The 24,649-nt window shown below is 39.2% G+C and overlaps 1 protein-coding gene and 1 long non-coding RNA gene across 9 annotated transcripts in view; one reads left to right on the forward strand and one right to left on the reverse strand.

The window, feature by feature from the left end:
• Positions 1-68: 68 nt before the first annotated feature.
• On the reverse strand, positions 69-17,496 carry USPL1 (ubiquitin specific peptidase like 1). Of its 5 annotated transcripts, XM_042014303.1 has the most exons (9): positions 17,435-17,480; positions 13,093-13,259; positions 12,423-12,551; positions 10,517-11,174; positions 7,835-7,921; positions 7,291-7,420; positions 5,921-6,046; positions 5,103-5,263; positions 69-3,555 (listed from the first exon to the last, which is right to left on the reverse strand). In XM_042014303.1, exons 2-9 carry the CDS (start codon positions 13,189-13,191, stop codon positions 1,655-1,657), a joined length of 3,291 nt encoding a protein of 1,096 aa, XP_041870237.1. In that variant the 5' UTR covers positions 13,192-13,259; positions 17,435-17,480; the 3' UTR covers positions 69-1,654. The 5 variants fall into 5 exon arrangements, with proteins under 5 accessions (XP_041870237.1, XP_041870240.1, XP_041870239.1 ...); XM_042014306.1 differs by lacking the exon at positions 13,093-13,259 and having other exon boundaries at positions 17,435-17,496; XM_042014305.1 differs by lacking the exon at positions 13,093-13,259 and having other exon boundaries at positions 12,423-12,553; positions 17,419-17,475.
• Positions 17,497-17,668: 172 nt separating this feature from the next.
• Positions 17,669-24,649, forward strand: part of LOC121657979 — a 43,442-nt gene continuing 36,461 nt past the window's right edge. Inside the window, exon 1 of one of the 4 annotated variants that reach the window (XR_006013812.1) lies at positions 17,669-23,014. This is a non-coding gene — a long non-coding RNA (uncharacterized LOC121657979). The remainder of the gene's footprint in view (positions 23,015-24,649) is intronic. The other 3 variants (XR_006013809.1, XR_006013810.1, XR_006013811.1) reach the window with 3 other exon arrangements.

The following is a 24,649-nucleotide window of genomic DNA, read 5'->3' on the forward strand; positions in this document are numbered from 1 at the left end:
AGGAGATCCCATGTCACAGCTGCAGGTCACTGCAACCCATTCATGGATAAGTCAAACTCTCATTGTGGTCAGCTTTTTTTTTTGTTTTAATTAGGGAATTCACAAACGGGCAAACATTTCACCAGCAGTATGCCAGCCCTTAACATTCAGAATCCATTCATTTGTTTTCTATTGTAACATTACCAATTACAGTATTTGAAACAAAAAACCAGCTCAAGTTCTTCACAAAAACTTACATTTCAAGAATGAAACTATTCACTGCCTGAAGTACCAGTTTGGTAACAATGTACCCAACTGCAAAAGAAATAAGTTGACACCGTGAGTTCAGGGCCAGTGATAGTTCTTCAAACACTTTTTAAACCTAGTTCAAACAATCCAAAACCATTAAAATCTGTAGCCACGCCTTGTAATAGCATTATGTTCAACTGCATGTACTGGAAAAATAAGACTGAGCATTTAATGTTTTGAACTTGGGATCTAAAACGATGAAAAAATGCAGAACGCCTCTAAAAATGCCTGGTATAAAGACTTGCTGATAAAATCCTTATTTCCAAGAACAAGAAAAATGTACAGCTAATCTAACTTGGCATATAATACCCTCAGCTTTGTGTCTATGCATTTAAAAAAGACTCCCAATCTAGCAAAATGAAAGCTATACAAATCCTGAAACATCAAGGTGTGAATCCCTCTGCTTACTCACCGCTGTCTTGCCACATTTTTCCATTACTTTCTTCCTACTGACCTTGTCTCTCCTTGGCATCTTACATACGGATGGGGGTGCGCTGCTTGAGTGATGAAAAACTCAGTGACAACAGTAATAGGCATTAACTTAACAGTTAAATTAATTCTTAGAAACCTTTCTTTCATTAAATTATTTTGCAGCTCATCTGCAAGGTACATCTGATAGTGATGCAAACTCCGAACTGAATCTTACTAATTCTACTTTAAAAAAATAACCTGGCTCAGAAGAATATTCTGCCAAGTTATATTCACAGTTGCCCAGGATGAAGACTCAGTACATGCTGTAACTTTAAATAGGACATTTTCTACCGTGTCTCCATCATTTTTTTGGATCCAAGAGGTGTATACATCAACAGGAGCTTGTAGAATAGTAATTCTGTAAGGAGTTGAACAGCAACCTAACAGAATGCCAGCCTCAAGTTTATAATGTTACAAATGATCTTCTTATCAGAGGATGCAAAATTCCCTAATTACAGAAGGTACCTAAAACTTTTTTTTTAAATGTTGGATAAAATAACTTCAGGAGTTGAGTGATCCCATAAAATAAATCACTACTACATAAACAGTATTTCTTACACCATTACATCATCAAGATTACAGAACTTAATTATTTCTCAAACTCACTAGAGTATGGATGTTTTTCATATTAAAAGCAGCAAAATTAAGACTCATAGGAGCTTTTAATTAAGAATCATCATCGTATCTGACAGCTAAAATAACTGCTTCTCAGAAAAATAAAATTAATTAAACCCTGATTTGCTTGTTACAATAAAATGTTAAGAAAAAAAAAATACCTCAAATGTAAATTGTTCAAGTACAGCCAGTGTGCAATTAGTTATATAATTTAGTAGTGCTTTGTTCAAAATATACATAATACTGAAAAAATACTTAAACCCAAGAAACTGAGTATTTATCAAGTTTCAAACAGAGTTTCATCAAAATGAGGTAAATCTATGTCACCTGCCATTGAGCTTGGTGCTGAAATGGAGAACAGGTCTTCAAGGATATCATCTCTTGTAGGACTTTCAAAAGGAAGTTTTTTCACACTGTGTTTGTTTATTACATCAAGCTCCATATTAGTGTCCTTTACAGGACTGTAGTAATTGTGGTCCTCACTTGTCACTGCTGCCTGTGGCGCACTGGTGTTCTCATCGGACACGGTCGCTGCCACGCAGCTGTCCACCATTTCCATGTACATACACTCATCTTCGCTCTTTGGAGTCTTCAAGGAAGCGACAGTTGAAGTAGGGGACAGTAATTCCGCCAGTATTTCATCAGTGTTATTATGGTCAGTGCACCCTGGCACAGGCTTTGCATTAAATTTAGATTCATTACCTGTGACATCAATCTGATACTGCAGCTCCCTTAAAAAGCTCTGCAATAACTCACTGTCATTTTGAGATTCAGTTTGCAATGGGGTGCTTATGTCTCCACTCACAGGTTTTTCCTCTTTCATCTGTTCCACTGCTAATCTATCCAGTGAAGCCAATTTCTTCTTTTTAGCATTAAGTTTTTTTAACAATTTTAGGCGAAGTTTTTTTGTTTTGTCACTCTCTGACTCTTCTGCCTTCCCAGAGTTATAGCCAGGTGAAGGGAACTGAGTCACTTTACCTGAGGTACCCAGCGTACTTCCCAACTTATTCCATGTTGGACCTGCAATAGCGGTATGATTTGCTGTTGGAAGACAAGTGCTTTGAGAAAATCCTTTGAAATTTGGTAAAGGATGAGTATTATTACTCTGAGGAGCTAGTAACTTCAGCGTCTCAACTGTTTTCTTTGTACTTCTGCTTTGAAATCCTCCAAAGTTACTTGCGCCCTTAATTGGCAGCCGTACTTCACTTGTTTTTTGCACTGAGGGAGTTTTGCAACTTCTCTCATTCTTGAGAGCTGAGGCACTTGAAGGCATAAAAGAAGTATTCTTGTTCAATAATTTTTTTACCCAGCTTCCTACAAATCCTCCTTTTTTGTCTTTGTGTGAAGGCTGAACCGAATTATTGGCACCAGAAGGACTGCCAACTTGAGAATTAACTACAGTTTTGCTTGCATCTTTCAAATCAGGTGATTTTTGTATATTATTTTCTACTGCTAGCAACTTTTTGTTTAGCAGTAGTTCTGAATTCAATCCATGTTCTCTGTTAGCTAAATTAGTTCTGTCATTTGTTCGAGAAGGCGATGAGTCAGATGAATCAGGGTCATGTTTTTTGGGCACAGGAGGAGTAATATTTACTGGGTTCAACTCTTCTAGAGGTAAGCAAATACTGGAATTTTCATAAAACATGGATTTATTGTGCATAGCTAGACTAGTTCCAGCAAACTCTCCTGGATATGGAGTGCTAAGTGAAAAAGCTGGTTCCTGCTGTTGTGGTGTGCCCCATCCATCAACAAGGTTATTTCCCACCATCTGTCCGTTCAGCAGCGATTTATCTTCCGAGTCAATTAGAACTTCTTCAAGCATCAGTGTAATAAGATCATCATCTCCCAGATTTTCTAAACCATGATGACCAATACTTTCATCCTCAGCTACTCGCTGCTGTTTCTTCTCCGGAGTCCTCACAGAATCCTCTTTGCGGTGTTCTGCAGGTGTTTTGCCTACAGTGTTATCAAAACCACAGTGCAACACTGTGGAATTTGACTGCACATTATTAAGAGGAAAATCTTCACTATTTTTACTTTGGAACTGTGAATTCAGTTCTTCTGGCACATGGGATGCTTTCTTTTCCCAGATAACAATATGAATCTCTGAAGGAGGAACTTCAAATCTTTTATGTCTCTTGCAATATGGACCCTTTAAATCATCACATTCAAGCCAAGTTCCTGAAAAATAGCAATCAGTGCAGAGACTCAGAGACTTTTAAAATTTAAGTCACTATCCTCACACTTGTCAAGTATTTTTATTAACCCATTCCCCTGACAAGCAGAAGATGGAGGGTTTTTTCCTCCAGAGAAAACTGGGAGACTTCCACTGTAAAAAGATCAAACACAAGAAGAACTTGCAGCAATATTATTACAGGTCAGAGTAGGTCAACCATAAAACAAAGCTAGCTGAGGGTTTTATCGGCTGACACATCTTGTCTGAAAATACCCTCACAGGTCTGAGGTAAGAACCACCTCTCAAGTTTCTCTGCAGACGTTTTCACTGCCTGGGTGGGAAGCACAGTAGCCAAAAAGAAACTGCTCATTTTAATACTCTTGTCTCATCACCTTCAAACTGTTCACAGATCATGAAAGAATATTTTACAGCTTTAAGAATTTGAAAACAGTATATATATGACACATAGGAGGTTCTTAACTAGGCATTTCCCAGCTGCTTCCTTTTCCCATTTCTTTTTCGTCTCTGGCAGTGTGACTTAGACAATTTTCATACTGTCACAACACTTCATAAAACTGCACTCCATTCTCTCCACAGAGGCATGAATATCAAAATATCACCTTTTCACCTTCTCTGATTATGGATCTTTCAAACGGTACAAGCACCTTACTATTAGTAATGTTTCTAACATGGATTTGTTCCTCCCACCCCTGAGGTGCCATAAAGTTCAGAAACAAAAAATAACTTCATTAATTGCTCATAGTACCATAGGTTACCTCGCTTCCAGCCAAGAATGGATGAATCACTGGTTTAAAAATAAACACTATTTGCTCCACAGTCATAGTCAGACTGCTTTTTTAACTTTTACGAAGTTATGAAGGGAAAAACTCTATAGCTAAATTACTTTTTCCAGTGAATCCACTGCAGGACAGCACACTGCTGAACAAATCAGTTAAACCAAGCCAAAACCTTCACCATGAGAAACAAGTTCCCCCAATTATTCACAACATTTTAATATGAAGTTTAGAATGCAGACAAAAGAAATCTTTGTTATTATATATCAACGGTTGAGACTATTGCAGTAACCCATAAAACAGTATTTCATGTAGACTCATGAAATATTATGGTAGATAAGAACCATAAACTTATCTTATCTCTCTCTTTTATGAGGAAAGGCTGAGAGAGCTAGGCCTGTTCAGCCTTGAGAAAAGGCAACTGAGAGGGGACCTCATCAGTGTCTGCAAGCATCTGACGGGAGGTGTCAGAGGACGGACCAGGCTCTTTTTGGTGGTGCTGAGCAATAGGACAAGAGGCAATGGGCAGAAACTGATGCACAGGAAGTTGCACCTGAACATGAACAAGAACTTCTTTACTGTGCAGTGACTGTGTACTGGAACAGGCTGCCCAGAGAGGCTGCAGAATTTCCCTCACGGGAAATATTCTGGATGCCATCCTGTGCCATGTGCTCTGGGATGGCCCTGCTTGAGCAGGCAAGTTGGACCAGATGACCCCCTGTGGTCCCTTCCAACCTGACCCGTTCTGTGATTCTTACCATCAGGATTCAAAGACCAGCTTATGAAGTGCTTCTTATCTGTTTGGTATTGAACAATAGATGTTATTTGGTAGGTGTCCTCCTCAAACTGAAACGAGTATTTCTCCAGGTTGTTATGTGGCAAGCCTTCCACAAAATGGAACATTAATATTGAGGGTACTCTGACAAAGAAACAGAAAAGAACCAGTTTATTACAATAACACAGTGGCAAAAGTTCCTAATGAAAAAGTAAGGCATCTCTAAGAGTATGTGGTTCTGCCCTTACTATTCTACTTTCTCAGAGGACTCTTCAAATTGCACAGTAAGTGCAAAGGGAAAAGAATACCCCAACTGGACATTCCATTTCATTATAGATAGGGGAAAAAAAAGACCACCAAGTAAGGGATTCGGGGAGTGGGGAAAAGTTGAAAAAAAACACCCCTGTGCCATAAACACAGTAGCAAGGGACATCGTTCCCAAGTCAGATAAGTAAACAGATGATCAAACAACTTTCATCCACAGCAGGGGCTGTGAAAAGGCTGACACTGGATATCAGTTGTCTGTATTTACTACTTGATAGTTAAGTATTTATGACCTAATTCAAACACATGTGCTGGTCAGCATGTTAAACACTGCTCTGTTTCATGTTTAGTAAACACTATTTGCCATTTCAGCTTTTAAGAATGATCTGAAATGTTTAATAATGAGTATTGATCAGAGTTTAAGGTTTAGAATCTCTGCAAACAGAGTAACAGTTTGTTTTCAAAAGTCATAGGTTCAATAAATGAAGTCTCAGAACTTTATGTATGTTACTTTTGAGTTCACATAATCGAACTTACTTTTCCAAAATCATCTGCTGTCTTTGAGATGTATCACCACAGTTATTACATGGTCCAATATGAATAGCGTTAAGTGGATGCCAATCAGCAATTATATTTGTGAATGTTGTTAGTGTTTTCTTCAATCTGGACACACACACACACACACAAAAGGAGTAAGCTGAGGTGGTGATCAGAAAACAATAAATATACATACTTTACCAGGAGAATAAAAGTTATAAAAACATTATGGCAAACCCCAAATTCTATTCATGTTCATGCCATTTGTGTGGAATTCACTGTGACAGCATCACATCCAAGTTAGCCCTGAATTCAGTTCTGCCAAACAGTATCAGTCACAATTTGTTCTCAGCAGCCCTGCAGCCTTCAGTGTCACATTATTTGCTTTTTCTCCCTCTTAATGTTATCTCTGTTTCCTTTCCAACATACAACAGAGTTTGTACCAGGATCTGCATAATTTACTAGCTAATACAGAATCTCGAGGAGAAAGCAGCAACAAATTACCTGGGAATCCATGTTATACAAGGCTTTGTTTTTAAAAACCAGTACACTCACAGCAGAAATTACAGAGAAGTCACATTGTATGAAAATACAATGTATGGGATATTAAAGTGAAGTAACATAGTTTATTCATTCATTAGCCACAGAAAGGACTTCCTCTATATTCAACTGAAACTACATTTTTCAACTATTAAAAAAGCACAGAAGGTAACAAAGGCTTTTCAAGACATCCTATTAACCAGGGCTACATATTAACTTTCAAGAGTAACAGATAGCATTAATCTCATTTCACTTGGGGATCTAGAATTTTATTATATAAACCTAAGATAGTGGAAAGAAACAGATGTTTTTCAAATAAAATTAGCTGTCTTCTGAAGGTGTCTCTCTTTTCCTTCTGACTAAAAGGAGCCTAAATTACTAGCTTGTACCTGCAGCTACATAGAACTCAATTCTCAAGAAATTACTCCCCTGTAATACTATTTTAAAATAGATAAACTATGTTAGAGAATCTCTGATTCTTTGTAACCCAAATGAATATTCCAGGTATTCCTCAATAGCAGAAGTGTACTAGGCATATATTCTTTAGAACCACAACAATTTGTATATTCTCAGCAAAATATCAGAGTGAGTGTGGCCAGAGACACAGACTATTACTTATTGTTTCTTTCTTAATTCATTGATAACGTGGTTTCTTAAGACATGGAATAGCAGTAAACTATTTGCAACTGAAAAAGCAGATCACGTAAAACCTCAACAACAAGCCTAAACTGTATAAACCCTGGAAATCTGAAGAAAACCAACTATTATATACAGACTTTAAAAGGTAAGGTGGAACAGCTATATAGAAGCTACTTATATAAAAATCTCACCGGTCCTGGTATTTGTGGCCACAACATACACATTCAAACTTCCATGAAAATGAATGCAAGAATAGTTTCTCAGCTGGTTGATCCAGTTGTAAGAGTAGCGGAAGTGCAAACACTGGATTCTCCATATTACCTTCAAAGATGGGGCAAAAAAAATGGTCATTAAATATTTGAAATCACCTTTCAGTAACTCAAAAAGGAAGAAGACAAGCTTATTACTATGATTTAAATTTCAGTTATTATTTCAAGGCTCTATTTCTAATTCTCACACCAAAGGAACTGATCCATGTTATTAGGTTGTTATCAGTGACAATTTCATGACTATAGCAAAATTACAAAGACTACCTGCTCTCTAAAAAGTCAAAATGGGCAAAGGACAAACCAGCCAATTATACTGTAAAGTATGTGCAAGTCACCAAAAGAAACAAATGTATTTCCAAACTTTCTTGTATGCATACATATACACATACTTTTATGTATGACATAAAAGGCTTTACATCTAGGGTCTCCTGACAGTAATTACTGAGATGCTGCACTAATTACTTACCCAATTCACACCTAGGCTGAGGCTGAAGTTGTGTAAACATTACGTTTCTGATTTCATTGAGAAGAGATTCTGCTTTCGGAAGAACATCTAAAGAAAAAAATACATATGTCTTCATGTAGTCATGTGTAACAGCCCCCACACCCTTTCACACACATGTACCCCTAGCATGCACTCCCTCTCTGCAAACCAGTGCTTTTCATATTGACCCATACTTGCCTAAGACTTGTTGCTAGAACAGCCAATTCTTGGTATTAATTGATTTGAAAATTAGAGAAGAATTTACACAAGTTACTCACATTTTACTGCAGTCTGCTGACTAAAATCTACTTGATATGACTTAAATTACAACTAAGAGCATGCACCAACAGCTACATAGTAACAATTTTTAAGTATAGTGAGACCACACATTAGAAATCCTGCAGATTCAGAGATTAAAAGAAAACTTTAAAACCTAAACACTAAGATCAAAAGCACAAAAATTCGCTTACATGCTTTCTAATGCTATATAATTCAAATAATAAAAGATTTTAAAGTATTGTTTCAGATTAAATACCAATTTCCTAAGTGAGCCTTTAAAATAGTAATTTTTAATTGAAAAACATTTTTTACTTTATATATTAGTATGTATTTTCATTCTGCATGTTGTTTCAACACAAGCACATTCTTTAAGTACAAGCAAGAACATAATTTCTAGTACACAATCATGATCATAACCTGCAGAAGTTAAAGGAAATATTTAGACTAGCTGTTGAAACCGTTTATAACATATAAACTCTGTGTACAGAAAAAAAAAAAGCTTCTTGCAGGTAAATTGCTTTTGTTTTTAAAAACAGCTGTATGCAAAAAACACTGTAAAATCACACAGAGGAGCAGAGTAAATTCTACACCTATTCTCCACAACAACACTCTTCATCCAGTTCCCTTTCTACTGTTACCCAAATAAACCGATTTGTTTTGCAGCAATTGAAATGGAAAGGTTTAAGTTCTTTCAAACAACACTGTATACCAACACTTAACATTCCTATTTAAGGGTTACTGCTCATCAGAGCTCTTTTGCAAACACTGCCCAGCAGAGAAAAGCACCTCAGACAGCTTCTAGCAGAGAGCTTCCCAGTAACAGCTGAACACCTAAACTCAAGCAGCCTGACTTTCTGGCAAGCACAGTACATGAACTAGTTCAGAATATTTTGGAGTTTTCTCCCCACTTTATAACATGGACTAAACCACTTTTGATACACATTATTTTTCCCAGGAAAGATAGGGCATTCTTCAAGTTACCTGTTCTGTGACTGTGGTCTATATTCAAACACATAGAGTCCAACAGAATGTCCATTGAAATTCATGAGAGGTACTGGCTAACCAGAAAGCTTTATTACTTCTGTAACAGATGATGTCATAGAAGTTTAGACTTATGACACCAATGGTCCAGTTCAAGAGAAATAAAACCCCCATGATCTTAGTTTAAGAGTCTTAAACAGAATCCACAGAACAGAAAATGACTAAAGGCCACACCAGTAGAATACAGTGACATGTCCTCCTCTGAGTGCAGCTGTGCTGCCTCGAAGATTTCCCCCAGCTGCCCATCACAGCCCTGAGCTTGGAGGCTACAGTCCTCCAACCTGTTAAGCTGAGCTGACCTGTTAATCCCCTGTTAAGGGCTACTGAGTACTCACTAACCCTTTCCAGACCATATGATCCAGGTTAATGTGTTTGACTACTTCTGACTAAAACAGGTTAGGAAGTGCTGTCATCTACAGCAGCTTCCAAACCTCAGGGGAAGCATTCCTTCAACGAGCACAGCTGGAGCCAGAAAAGAATATATGTTCCCAGTGACGCCTTAAGAGGCCTCCCAGAAACAGAGACTGGACAGGAGCAAGGGAATAAAGTAGGTATTTATTTGAAAGGCCTTCAAAGGTATCCCCTGGGGAGCCTGAAGCTATTCTTAAAATGGACCCCAAGATGGACCCCAGGTCACGAGTTCTTCACTGTGTTATAGGTTTGGTTCATTTGCATAGCAGGGTTAATTCTCCAATTAAAGCTTCAGTTTTCCCTGCAGCTTACCCCCCCATAGCAGCTCTTTGGTTTATACTTTTGAGTCTAGGACAGTCTTGGTGTCCTTGGAAAGCAGGGCCGGAAAGGCTTTGTTATGTCTGCCTAGCATGAGAGAGCAGAAATTAACAGGCTACAAGAAACTTCAGAGTCACACACCAAGCAGTACAGAATTTGAAAAATGTAAAAGTTAAAACCGAAGGCATCACCAGCTTTACTATTTTTGATGTGACAAGGCAACTCCCATTTACACAAGGATATAAAACACAACAGAAATTATTCTGAAGATTAAGATTAGAACAGTATCCCAAAATGTTAGGCAACACAGGGGAAGGAAACAAAGCAAGGGTGAACTAAATAAATAATTCATAAAATCTTTATGTTGGTTGTGACCAAAAAAATTCAAGAGATGCTTGGTGTTCAAAGACAGCATGTTTGCCCCAAGAAAAACAACTTTGGATGTTACCAGGATTTTGCTAGATAAAGCACACTATTCTGCTAATTCATGGTAATAGTTGTATCTTTTGTGATCTTGAGATACAATGGAGGCATTTATAAGCGTGCTGTACTAAATTCCACGTATTTGTAGCAGATCAGTCTGACTATGAGAAAACAGCAGCTATGTTTACTCACCTCTCACTTTGCTCCTTTTACAGGTATTCAGAAGAACAGATGCTTGATTATATTTTGTTAAGAGTTTCTGGAGTAAACATTTTCCATTGTTATATTCTTCTGCTAGAGCAAATTTTAATGTTTCTAAGTGTACCAGTGCTGACAAAATACAATCTAACCAACAAAGATTATGTATGTTTCTCCACTGAAGACACAAATCTCTGTCATTAGTGGAACCTTTATCCTCTTCAAGTGAAATTTCAGATGCTGTTGATAAAAGTTCAGAATTTGGCAACAGTTGTGTTTTGGGACTAGAAGTCTTTGGTGGACTTTCTTGGTAGTTGTTGGTCTTGGTGGCTGTTTCGAAATCCACCTTTGGCATGCAGGACCCCACATGGTTGCCAGGGTTTTGCTGGTCATTTTGTAATACATCATGTAGGCTTGCCTTGGGAATACACAAACTATTCTGGTAGCATTTCACAACAGAGTCTGCATTAATGGTGGGCTCAACACTGAGCACATTGTTAGCTCTTGCTTTTTTTGGATCTGCTTTGACAGCAGAAAAGTCACTGGTTTCACCCAATTTCCTTTTCTTATGAGTAGATGGAACTTGATGATTTTCTGAACCAGTAGATGTAATTATGCTGTTTAATGGTTTATAACCAAGTGGGTAGATACACTAAAGGAAAGAAAGAAGGTTACAGTGAAATCTTCAAAGAAATTTCAGGTGAACAAGAACTAAAGAAAGTACAAAACATGCTTTCAAAATGGAACGTTGAATCATAGTATCATAAAATAGCTTGGTTTGAAAAGGACCTTACAGACCAGCCATGGGCAGGGACACCTTCCACTAGACCAGGATGCTTAGACCCCCATCCAACCTGGCCTTAGGGACTTCTGTAAACTGATATTTTAATTAAATCAATACATATATTCAACATGTGTATGACAGGAGGAAGGGTGTTACAAGACACTACTGTCTTAGAACCAACTGTGAAATAAATATATCAGTAGTGATAATTCAACACTACTTTTCCAGTAAGCTCTTCCAACCTCTGCAAACAACATAGTTGTGCTAAGGAGAGTCCTCTTGCTTTATTCTGCTAAATCCATTCCTTTAGGATACAGATTGGACATTATTATCTCATGCCTAGGAGACTACTGGTGCCCAAACTTGCAGGGTATCTTTCAGGCTAGCTCAATGACCAGGTGGCAACCAGAATATAGACAAATCTCCATTTACCAGTCTCCAGAACTATACTATAATTAGTTAAAAGCAGGAAAGAATGGGAAAAGCAACTCTGAGACCCATATCTAGTCTAGTTTCTACTAATTTAAGGACACCAGTCTGTTTGGGATTGCTATACCCTCCCCACATACATGGAGCAGTGAAGGGAGAGGCAGCAAAATCACAACTCAAATATTAAGCAGCACAGAAATCCAGTTAGGGTTAAAATTTAAAAAAAAAAGGGGGAGGGGCGGGGGAAGGAAGGCAAGACATTGTAATTACAATTATAAATCTATTTGCATTACCCAGACTTAAAGAAGGAAAAATGGGAGACTCACATCTGCTAGAGTCATGCACTGGTTACATGGATCATCAAATATTCACCTTCTACTCTGACTTGTACAAAAATTTATTTAGTACCACTTGTGGTCCCTTGTTACATAAGAAGAACTCTCCTTTATTTCACTTTAATTTACTCTCTTTAATCCTTTAGGGTAGCTACCTGTGCCTAAACACTGCATATACACAGGTTAGTTCTGTTTTTCCCTATATGCAAGCAAATGCCCTGCAGCATACACTCAGAGGGGTCCTATTTCAACAGTCTGCTTACCACCAACAAAATCATGGACTTAGAGAGGTGTAATTCCTGAAGGTAAAGGCCTCTGCAGGGCCAAGTAAAACTCTTTATTAGTGTAATACCTGAGGATTTTCACAAAGAAAAATGGACTCCTGAAAATTAAGGCGGTAAGTCCGTAAACCTTGGATCTGACCCTTCTGTTTGCAGACTGGACAATACTCATGTGCAGGTGTTTCCACAGGATTACAGTTCTAAAATAAAAACAAACCAAGAAAGATAAAGCAACATAAATTTATGTATTTCATACATTATCCCAAGGTAAGACATATTTATCAAGATACACAATCATTGTTCAACTTCTAGATATAATACAATATAAAAAAGCAAACTACATTGGTTTCTTTTTTATTATTTTTAATATATTTGTATGGTAGCATGTTTTAAATAAATTTATGTTTTTATTTAAATATTCAAATAAGGTGTCTTTAACAACACAATTATGCACATTTTATTCTACTTGAACTGAACCATAGGACCCTTATTGCCAGGGAACACAAGCTCAGATCTTTGAAAGACACATCAATTTTAATAGGAATGCAAACAGTTGTAAAAATAGTGCCAGTAAAAACACATAGGCACGTATTTACTTAAAATAATCTTTCGCCATTTTTATAGATTTCCGTGGAAAATAATTTTGGGGTTTTTTTTTTGTTAAATTAAGACCAATTAGAAATCTCTCAAAACAGAGAAAAATATGAACTTTGCACATATGTAAAACAAGTTTCAACTGACTTTTCCCAAATACCCCACCATGTGGAGTGTCGATTTCCCTATACCAGTCCCTTCTCCAATCACTTGCAAACCATTTGTAGTCTTCTGGGTATCCATCATTCTGAGCCACTGGCTAACTTATGTCACTTGTAACAATGTCATGATCACTAAGGGTTTTTCAAAGACTCCTGAAAAATAAGAAGTGAATAAAACAATTAAAGAAAAATTAGATTGAAGTTTGGGAAAAAAAAATACGAACAACAATGCAGATTGCATAATTTGTGGAAATTAATTCAGAAGAGTAATTCCTAAACTGAAAGCACTTTTTTTTGTTCTAGTGCAGACTATGAATTCAAAACTTTGAATTAAGAACTACAGGGACCAAATCCTGCTCCTGTTGACTTGAAACCAACTAAAATAAATATATATCTCTTCAGGATGCATGAGGACATTAAGCTGAATTGCAAAGTCATCCATGTAGTATCTTTCCTTCAGCCATAGCTGTTGCCTTTTCATACTTCAATGGAAAACATTCTCTCCCACACCATGATGTCCTTTCAACCCAGCACAGTACAGCAACAAGTCCTCACAAAAAAAAAAAATTCTCCAGGCATTCTTGAGACCAGTATAAATACTAGTTCAACCTAAACCTACTTATAATATTTGGCAATGAGAAACCCTACAGAACTGCATGGAATGCTAAAAACCAACAGAGCATGAATTTAAAAAGCACAGTAGAAAAACACAACCACTCATTTCAAATCAGACCTCAATGGCAACTTAAGAGTAGGTCAAAATGAGATGATGTCCTAATGACACTTTCAATGTGTCCAGCAGCACTTTTCAGAATTATCAGGCTGCAGCATGTAAATAGAGTATTCCCTGGCTTATGAAACTAATGGTTGTAATAGAAGGCAAGAACATAAAAATATCAATCCATGTGTCTTAGAGCACATTAGGCTTTCAAAGTAATGTGGTAGGGTGCACAAGGAACAGCACGGTCCAGGGCTCACACAAGGTGAAAATTAATGAATTAGCTCAAGGTATAAAAGCTTGTGTGAGTATAAAGGAAAGACAAGCACCCTGACTTTTCACATAGTGGCAACAGCACTACCACACTGCCACTCAACTCTGTTATCATGTATTTAGTCTAGCCAGGAAGTTGACTTGTTTTATACAAGTTGTACAGATAACAACCTTTATCATAGGATGCATCATACTAAAATACATAACTTTACTTTTCAAGGGACTTTTAGTCAATTCCTTGGTCTAATGCAGTCTCAGCTCTCCAGAGTAAATAAAAAACAGATCACATGACAGAAACTCCTGAGAAATTTCTCACCGCAAAAATTCAACACACACTCAAAAGGTTAATAACACTAAGAACCTGCAGGTTGTTCCTTTTTAAGCATGCCTTGGTTTTAGAAAACATACTTATTTCTTTGCAAGGCCCTGTTAACCCTGTCAGGTCTCTCAAAAGGAAAGCAAGTTGGTTTTTTCCGGTTATGTTCAGTTTGTTACTTCTGCGCTGTTCTTTTTAAAGCTTAAATCTTGAGATGTATAAGATGTTCTAAGATGCACAATACCTCCCCCAGCTATAATCACCCAGCCAATAGTACCACAGTACTGGAATAATGACTTTTGTTGCTCTTACAAAGATGATAACGTTTTTTAAAAATTATTTATCCTTTTAGTTCAAAAAGAAACACAACAAGCAAATAAAATGGGTCTGCCAGTACTAGATATACAGAGTGGTACGAAGAGGTCTGCTTGTACTCTTCAAAGTTTCTAATATTACAGGAAGCTATTGGTGATATCTGCTCAATGTACAAAAATTGGGCATCAGATCAACATTGCCAGGAAAAGCAGCAAAACAAAAGACTGCTGCATCAAGCACTGCAACATCTCATTGCAGCCACATGCAACAACTGCATTACAGATGGGAAAGTACACAGGAATGCACGTTCAAACTTACTGGGTCATGTTCTAAACAATTAATGCTACTTTCCATCTTTAAGTCTGAATATGGAAAAATGTAATGCAAAAATATGCTATGGATGTGACTTAATTACCCTCATGCTGTAGCTACGCTTCCTTGAGTAGATGAGTTGATCTAACAACTTGCTGCTGCAGAATAGGGGCATCTTTTTTCTATTTCCCTCCCCTCCACGATCCATGACAGCTCACACCCTCATCAGACTTTCCATGAGCTAAATGAACTCACAAAACAGCAGACAACTTAGTAAAGCACAAGTTTTTCTGCTATTCCAGGGAGTTAAATTGGCCTTCAATGACATAGGAGGGCAGAAGACAGAAAATAAGGAAAAGATGAAGGATTGGAAACATATGGACTTGAACTGTTAAATGGCTAACAAACTGGCTGGATGGCCACATCCAAAGAGCCACAGCTCAATGTAGCAAGCACAAACCAGTAACGAGTGGTGTCCCTCAAGGGCCCATATTGGGGCCAATACTATCTTCAGCCATGAGACACAGACTGGGGGATCCGGATTCTGCCCCTCCACTCTGCTTTGCTGAGATCCCATGTGAAGTGCTGGGAACTGTGTAATGATGTGGACCTGCTGGAACAAGTCCAGAGGTGGGCCTCTGACAAAGACATCACAGGACTGGAGCGCCTCTCCTATGAAGAAAGGCTGTGAGAGTTGAGATTGCTCAGCCCAGAGAAGAGAAGGCTCTGGGGAGACCTTACTGCAGCCTTTCACTACTTAAAAAAGGCTTATAAGAAAGAGATAGAGAGCTTTTACCAGGATCTGTAAAGTACAATGTGCAGTTGTTCTAAATTAAAAAAGGCAGATTTAGATTGGATGAAAGGAAAAAATTCTTTACAATCAGGATAGTGAGACACTGGGAGAGGTTGCTCAAGGAAGCTGTGGATGTATCATCACTGGAAATGTTCAAGGTCAGGTTGGACAGACCTTAGAAGAACCTGGTATAGTGGAAGGTGTCCCTGCCCACAGCAGGGGGGTTGAACTAAATGATCTTTACAGGTTCCTTCCAGCCCAAACCATTACACAATTCTATGGTAAAAGGGACCTGGGCTTTTGAGGATAGCTGCACCTTGTGAAACAGTACTTTATGAATTAGAATGAGTTACAAACTGCAAAAAGAAGGCAACAACACTGATTACACTACAGTGAAGAGAACATCTCCTTGTTTAAAGGCTAAAATGAGGCTTTAAAATGATCTTTCTGTAAATCACCTTGCAAGTCTTGTTTCCTTCATCAAGGGCATATTGAAACGATTAAAAGAAACAAAAGTGAGGGGAAAAAAGTCTTGTTAGTTAGATTTGCATTCTTTACACAAAAAGAAATCAGAGTATTAAATTTTTTTCTTTATCTGAGGTCATAACAACAAATATCTAAATCACAGTCCCTCCCTCAAAAACTGGCAGTTTTGGCCACAAAATGTATTTTGTTATATGCAACAGTAACATCGTTCCTGTCAGAAAGCAACTCTCTCTCTACAGCACAGCCTGTAAGTACTGGGCAGAACTGCAAACCTCCATGGTGTGGGAGCAAACACAAATTCCTTTCCTGAAAATAGCCTAACATAGACTAAGCAAATAAAGCTGATGACATTGCAAAACAAACCAGCATGCAACATCATTACTCCACTGTTCTAAGAGCTTCTTCTACAGTCAGACTTCTCTGAGACCTCTACATAAACGCTTTTATGGGTGTATGACAAGGGATGGGAACTACGTCTTGCTGACAAATCATTCAGTCCTTCTGACACAAAAACGCGAGTGTGGGAAAAACCCAGCCTAAACTAGTGCAGTTTATTATAGCTGCAGCTAAGAGATGCAAGATTTCAGGAAGGCAGGCGATCTGTGTCCCAAGGCAATATAAATGAGAGGCACGGGGGGTGGATGCCACCTAACCAGCGGTCAGGGCAGGGCCGGCCCAGTGTGGGGCTGCTGCCCGCCCTCCCTCCCTCCCTCCCGCACCGAAACGTGCTCGGCTTTTTCAGATCAACATATGGTTAAACTGCCTCCTGAGTTCTTATTCCACATCCAGAGTGATCCACATGCTACCGAAAGACTGCAGAACGAAAAAGCGTTCACAGAGTAATCGCTGAACACGAGAAAACCGTGCCACGGGCGGATGTGTGGAGACACACGCGGTACCTCCCCGGGCACATGCATCCCTGACGAGCGAGGCACGGAGAGCCCGCACCCTTCACCGCACTGCTACTGACATGAAATACTCAGTCGGCATTTCGGGACCCGCGAGACCCCCCCGCTCTCCGCCCCGGCCGCACCGAAGGGTCAGGACAGGCCAGGCCCGTCGCGCTCGGCGCCAGCCGCCTCCCGGCCCGCCGGGCTCAGCGGCCCCGCTCTCACCTGCGGCCGCCGCCGCTCCCGGCTCCCGCCGCAGCCCCAGACCCCGCCGCGAGTGGCCGCCGCCGCTGCCCGCTCGGCCGCCGCCGCTGCGCAGCTTCCGGCGCTCCCGCCGCCATGCGGACGCGCCCCGCCCCGCTCCCGGCAGGCAGCGGAGGCGGAGCCACGGCCGGGCGGGCCTTGGGCTGCGCCGAGCGGGGCCAACAGCGCCCGAGGTATTTCCCGCTCCCTCCTTCTCTCCTCCGCGCCCTTCTGCCCTGCTTCGTCACTCACGCGGCGCGGTGGGAGGGCACGGCGCGGAGCTGGTCCTGCGGCGCCTCCCCGGGCCGCCCGAGCAGGGAGGGCCCCGCACCTGCTTCCCCCGCCCACCCGCCGCAGCTGAGGGGCGGGAGGCGGCGGCCCCGCAGCGCTCGCCTCGGTGGCCGGGGCAGGGAGTTGATGGTTGAACTGCGGGCCATTGAATACCTGCCTAAAGTCGCGCCCGGGGTGTGGTTTAACCTTGTCTGAGGCTCGGTGCCTCGCGTGTGGCTCTCTGCCCGAGACCCTGGGGTGGCCAGTTTTGCTGCTGCCGCCGAAGCGCTGCAGGGATGCGCAGCTCCCTGTTGAAAATCTCTGCTCTAAATCTCAGCCTAGAGCTCGCCTCCCAGTCGTTTTTGGAGGCTTCAGGCTCAAGAGGTCGAGGTGATTGTGGGGGTTTCGGCGAGCGTCTCTGCACCAGCAGCCTCGGGCTGCAGTAGCTGGAGTGTTTGTGGCTGGCGCTTGAATCCATGCTGGCCCCGTTTCCTCGAGCTGAGCTGCAAGGAGCTCAGCAGCCACGGCATTTAGGTCAGTGCTGCGCTTCTCTTGCGTCAGGAAAGCTGTCAGTGCGGCCCAAGCCAGCCTGCTCCCCGGGGCTGCAGGAGGGAGTGAGTCAGGAGATTGTTCTAGTGATAGCACAGAAAATACCTTCTCTCTTACTGCCTGCCGCTGCTTTCCTGACACTCTGCTCCTCGTTGCGTATTCAGAAAGCGTTTAGCACTGTATGATTTGCATTGTGAAATGATTTGTTATTATAACGGGACCGTTGTAACATCCGTAATCTAATTTTTTGCTGTAGTTATTCCTTTAATTTGTGCAGCAATGTTTTGAAGGTTGAATTAATGTTTGAGGGTATTTTGTTCTATTGGAGGAAGTTTTTTGCCTGACTGGAGAAATACTGCAATGAAATTTGCTAAGAATTTTGTTACGAGTAATTTTTTTTAGATTGATCTTGGGGTTTGTTTCATTAGTGCTTTCATTGTGGAGAATGGTTTTTTCTGTGTACGTTCATCAGGAGTGTAAAGCGCTTTTGGGTATGATGAGTAGGAGAAGGATCTCAGTTGCTCTACAGTCATTGAGATGGGTGTTCCTGCATACGTGCAGTGCATTTGATATGTATTTAATCTCTTTTCCAGTGGCTCTGTTTAACTTCTAAAACTGGTCAAATAATGCAATCTACTAAATGACATCGTGTAGTAGTTTCATTATAGTAGTTGTATGTATGCAGTGATTTTTCTTCTGGCATCTTGGGACTCTCAGAGTATTGTGGCTTTAGCCCTAGTAATACTTACTCGTGATTAAAATACAGTGTTTGGATGTATGAAAATTGATATAAGTTCTGTTTGTTAATATCAATAACAAATTTTTAGCTTCTTGTCATTGTAGTGTAAGTTTTTACTTTTCCCAGGGGTAATTAGGGTCTGCCGTTTTGTTTTGGCCTTCCAAAAACTTTTGTTCAAGTGTATACAGCCTAAGAGATAATGTGGTAAGAGGTGTTTGCTTGTGTGTGTTTGTGCCCTGGAAGGATTAAGTAGATGTTTTTCCTGCTTGTTAGCATGGTGTGATTTTGAAAAAGCTCTAGTACTAGATCCCAGTTCTCTGGTAAGTAAGAATTCACGACTCAATATAGTTAAGATTATTTTAAGCTATCTAATGCCTCCATTCTCTGCTTTGTCTCCTCTCTCCCTCCCTCCTGCCCCCAACTTTTTTGGTAAATTAACTTATATTTGGGGACAGATATTTCAGCAGGTCTAGGAAGAAATACTTCACAATGAGGGTGGTGAAACACTGGCAGGTTGCACATTCACAATGAGAGGTGGTAGATGTCTTGTCCATGGAAACTTTCGAGGTCATTTTGGTCAGGGCTCTGAGCAACCTGAGGTTGGACTAGATGAGCTTTACAAGTCCCTTCCAACCCAAAGTATTCTATGATTTCAGGTATTTTTCTATATACTGTTAAGTACCACAGTAGGATTTACTGGTATCTTTTTTTTTTTTTCTTCCCTGACATTCAAGTTGATTAAAGGAAAGCTTGTGCCAAGGACAGAATCCAGAACCTGAGTTTTTCCATATGCTTGAGGAATAGAATTTGTGTTTTGGCAAAGAAACGAAGCTGAAGTTTTTCGCCTCATTATATACCATAGAACTTCATTTGTCCTATAGTAATAATTACTACATGATGCCAGCTCCACAGTCCCTAGGAATTGATTTGAGTGTTCCAGATGTGGACTGGTAATGACTTTGGGATCTAGTTAGGCTGCTGTTTGCGCAAATGAAGTTTTCTCTTGCACGTGTAGCTTTGACTAGATTTGGTTTCGGTTTAAGTAACAGTGCATGAGCACATTACTTATTTCTTGTTTTATTGATTTCTATCTACCTTTTGAAACTTTTTTCAAAGCACAGAAAGAATTAGGAGGGTTTTACAATACAATTTTTGAAGCTCCTTTGGTTCACGCAAGTGATTGAACATCCATGTCTGATTTAACTTCCTGAATCAGCAAATCATCCTCTTGTTGCTTTCTGTTCAAGCATAATTTGCCAACTTTGTGATTACACTGACACAGTGAAGACTCAGAGTCCCTCCAAACCCCAAGGTGAACTCTTGAAATGAGTGTTGTTTAAGGCTTGATATATATGTTGCTTTCAAAGAGTAACAAATCTGTACAAGAAACCGTTATCTGGAACATACTTAAGAATGTTGGGGAAGCAATATTCAAGGCATATATTTAGAAAATTGTATTCAGGCTGAGAGCATATGCTATTCATGTGTGTCTTCTAAAAATATTTTCACATTCAAATTACACACCCGCTAGCTGCTTAGTTCTAACCATGTTTTTGCTACATGATGCTCCCTGAGAAACTGAGTATGGAGGTACCAGCTGAAAACTTGCTCTGAAGGTTTTGTTTCTTGGATTTTACTTTTGCTTGACTTTCCTTCTTTTTCCAGAACACTTCCAAAATGGCACTTAGCAAGTTTAAATTTTAATGTATGAATAATAAAGTAACTAATTATATATGTACCTCTTTTTCTCTTTTTAATTCTTAAATATGTTAATCGTGTTCTGTTTTTCGGAGTTCTTGTACAGACCACAGGAAAGCCATTGTCTCACTTAGATAATTTTTTTGTATATGTAGTCAAGGTGACTGTGATTGTAAACTTTCTTGCATTCCTCAACTATTTTTAAGCCCACACATTCGTAACAGTACTGATTTTAATATGTGTATGTAGTATCCTTTGGCTATTGTATTGCAGTGTTTTAACCAAAGGGAGGGAGATCTTTTCTAAGATCGTAAAATCAGTAGCTGAAATATGAGGCCAGGTTTTTTTGTCAACTGCTGCCTGTTTAAACCCTTTTTTTTCTGGAGTAAAAACCTCTTCTATTTTTATGGCTCATTTTCAAAAGTACAGGGGGAAAAAAAAAAAGAGGTGCTGCATTTTTTCCCTACTATGGTGCCTGTAGCCTTGACAGAACAGGAGAAATCTATATATTGCTCTCAGGTAAAGGTAGACTTCTTTTTTTCTTCTTGGATCCTATATGAGTGCCTCTTATTTTAGCATCCTTAACAGGAGTGTGTTCTTTGCTCTGTAGAAAGAGAGAAGCTGAACACTTTAGACCTGATGCAGTGCTCTCAGAAATCACTGCAAAGATTTCCATTTGGGAATTGCAGCTGGCCTCCAAAATACTTTTAAAATTTTCTTTCTATTCTTAAAGATATTTTGCCTCCGTTTCCTACAGCCTGTAGGCTTCGCACCCCATTCTAGTAGGGAACAGTAGCCAAGACTTAACTTTGTATCCCTTGTGTTTTCAGAAATGAATTATTTTCAGGAATATTTCTAGTGGGAAAAGATAAATGATGAAATGTTGCTTCTGAAACCCATGGAAAGATGGGTGGTGTCTGATATGGTTGTGGTGGTTGTGTTGTGCATTTGTGTCCTTAGGATTCTTCCAGTAGTTAGGTTATGCTCGTGTGGTGTTGTGGTGTTGCATTGCTACTCTAGTGAAAATCAGCAAAAATAGAAAACACAGCTTAATGTTGATGGAAGGATTTGGATGGGACTCAGCATGAGGTAATATAACAACAGCCAAACAAAATTCATGTCTCTGTAGTGGCAAAGATATTGGCTAGCTTGATGTTAAGGACTTGAAAAACTGATGTGAAAGTTTGCAGTTGCATTGGTTCAAAGATTTACAAAGTAAGAAGGATTACAGCAAGCCGAGTGTTTTGAAATTAAGTGAACAAATAGTATTTTCCCAGATGTGATATGTTGATTTCTGGTTTCATACATTAATTGGTGTTGCCCTGTTAAGGTAGGTTATATTTGACTGTCCTTTTTGTTTGGCTCTTAAACTGGTTTTCTCTTCCTCTCTGCGAAAGTCTGGGATTTCTAAGGTGGTTTTAGGTTTAACTGATTGACTTATGGCAGAATTCAAAGATGTGTTATCAGAAAGATTTCATTCATTTTGATTTTCAGCAATAGCCGCTGAAGATAGTGTTTTACAGGCCTTAGGAAAACTGGGATGGTGTAAAAGGTGCTATCACTCTTTTGTGGGTATTTAATAAAAGGGAAATTAATACCAAATTGTATCTACACGGGTAAAAAATAATTGATATAATGACACTTAGAAAAAGAATCTCAATTGTTTTGTTTTGTTTTCAAAGTAACTTTGAAGTCTGTTTTGTTTTCTTGAAAAAAGAAGTGGTAATCAAACATATTAGTTAAAGTTGAACCCTTGTGAATCTTGGGAAAAAAATTCCAAATATCTTGCTTGCAAAACCTGGTTCCTATGTTAGCAGAGCAAAGAGTATTAAGTAACGCACTCAGTGTCCAAGAAATTGGCCAGTTCTTTTTAATTTTAAGCACACTCCATAATGTGCTTCAAGATATTTCTTCACATATTCCAGTACTTTCAAAAGGAAGGAGTCTTTTCAAGTAGACTCATTCTACTAAGTTTGTAAGATGTCAGTCCATACTGAGACAGGAAAAAAGAGCAATGATCCATTTTGTGAAGTTTAAAAGTGACAGATTATCCATTCTTACTTACCTATTTAAACTTACACTGATGTAACATTACCTGTCCATTAGAGACTTTTCCCTCTGGTACTTGAAGCACTTGAGCTACATTTTATCACCATTATCTTGTGGTTCTTCTCTTATTTAGTCTTGGAGTTTTTTGCTTTCTGCAATCCCATTTGGTGAAACATCCTATGTAAGGAGGCTGGCATTGTTACAGCTGCTTTACACTATGCATGAACAGAGGCTCCAGCTTCTGCCATCTCTTTCTGGTAAGTGCTGTGTAAAAGCAAAGAAAGACTGATGCTTATTCTGAAGATTTTAAAATGCCTGTCCTGTCTCCTCTTTCTGGAATTGCCAGCATATTGCATATTTCCCTGATTTCTCACAGAGTTGCGTGAGTCTAAATAGTTTGTTAAAGTTGGTAGGACTAATTCTGTGTGAACTTAAAGCCTTTGCAAAATCTTTCCTCTTTCTGAATTATCCCTTGGTAGTTTTGGGGTTTTTTTTTTAGTGTCTGAAAAATGTATTTGTATATGAAGTCATTCCTTAGGTAGTGCTAATGAAAGAAAATAACGTATCTTCATTAAGGTGTAGGACACAGATATTTTTATATGACAGTTTTTATTTGCTGGTGGTGCTGAAACACCACATAATGATTGAGTTTTGCTATGCTGGTTCCTGTAAGAATGCATGTGGTTCTTCACCCTCAGAAAGGAGACATTTTCTGCCTAGAGACCACTACCTTTTTCTATGTAATGTTTTTTAATCCCCGAACTGTTTTTAGAGCATTTTTCTGTAATTCTTGGATCCTGTCTTGGCAGGGGGTGTGGGGAGTGGATGAGTGGGATCGTGGTGGTGGAAAAAAAAAAATTACCTTTTTCCCCTCAAGCCTAAAATACCAATAGTTCAACTTCTAGCTGAGACAAAATATTGCTGAGTTCTGGTTTGCTAATGTAAACTTAGCCCCCCTCTCATTCTCAAGTGGTGCAACCCATTGGCCTGTTAAGTGCATCTAATTGTATGTTCTCTTCCCTGTCAATCCCTCAACCTTCCTTTATACTTTAAAAGTAGTGATAATATGTTCCAAAGCTATGGTAGTGTTCAGTACTTGTTCTATGTAAAGCGTCATTTCTACCTTTGCCTTTAGAACAGAAGGGAATGGCTGTAATTGTCCTTTTCAGCCTGATAGTGCTTTTTCCTTAGATCTGAAATGTTATTAACTAGCCACACAGGTAATTTTTATATAACCTGTGGTGTGCTAATGCAGAAGTTTTGAGGTGTGCTGATGTCATTCTCTGTACACAATATGGTATTATTGACACGACTCTTTTTCTCTTTCTCTTTTTTTGTTTTTTTGGTTTTTTTGGCTGCTTGTTTTCTAGTTAAGGTTTTCAGTAAAGTAGTTTTGCACCTTGGCCAAAACTCAAAACCAATTATCTGCTTTTTACATGGCAGCAGCACCTAGCAAGGTGTGGGCATACCTGTGTTGGCAACGTACCACAGAGCATCTCCTTGCAATTTGTTCGCTCTTCCCTCAGATGGTGCCAGGACTTGTTGCTTGGTAGTCAGGTGTTGAACTTCCTTTCTCAACTAGATTGCCAAGCAGTACACTCCTATAAAAAGTTGCAAACATGGAAATACAGTTAGTTTTGTCACAAACAACTATTCTTTAGCAAAATTTTTTTTTCTAAAACACAAGAGCAACAGTTTATTGTTAAAAGGGAACTTAAATATTTAGTAGAATCAATTACTCACCTTTATTAATCAGAAAAAATATTGAAATTTCTTAACACAAGTATAAAATAAAGATATCTAAGGTAGAAATTTGCTGGTGAAGATGCTCTGTCAGTTTGAGAATCTGACTGACCTCTCATTTTTGGCTTTAGAATTGCTGGCTTGATTGC

This window comes from Corvus kubaryi, unplaced genomic scaffold (genome assembly GCF_017639235.1).
Source record: "Corvus kubaryi isolate FWS band 111438036 unplaced genomic scaffold, C.kubaryi_AGA036_p1.0 split1-65, whole genome shotgun sequence".
NCBI lineage: Eukaryota > Metazoa > Chordata > Aves > Passeriformes > Corvidae > Corvus > Corvus kubaryi.

Excerpts from the sequence above, each read along its gene's own strand:
- USPL1 (XM_042014303.1), bottom strand. The coding sequence starts at position 13,191 with ATGATGGATACCCAGAAGACTACAAATGGTTTGCAAGTGATTGGAGAA. Across the intron at positions 11,175-12,422 it reads TTCTTTGTGAAAATCCTCAG|TGTATCTACCCACTTGGTTA; the intron begins GTATTACACTAA and ends TCTTTCCTTTAG. Across the intron at positions 5,264-5,920 it reads CAGCAGATGATTTTGGAAAA|AGTACCCTCAATATTAATGT; the intron begins GTAAGTTCGATT and ends TTTCTTTGTCAG.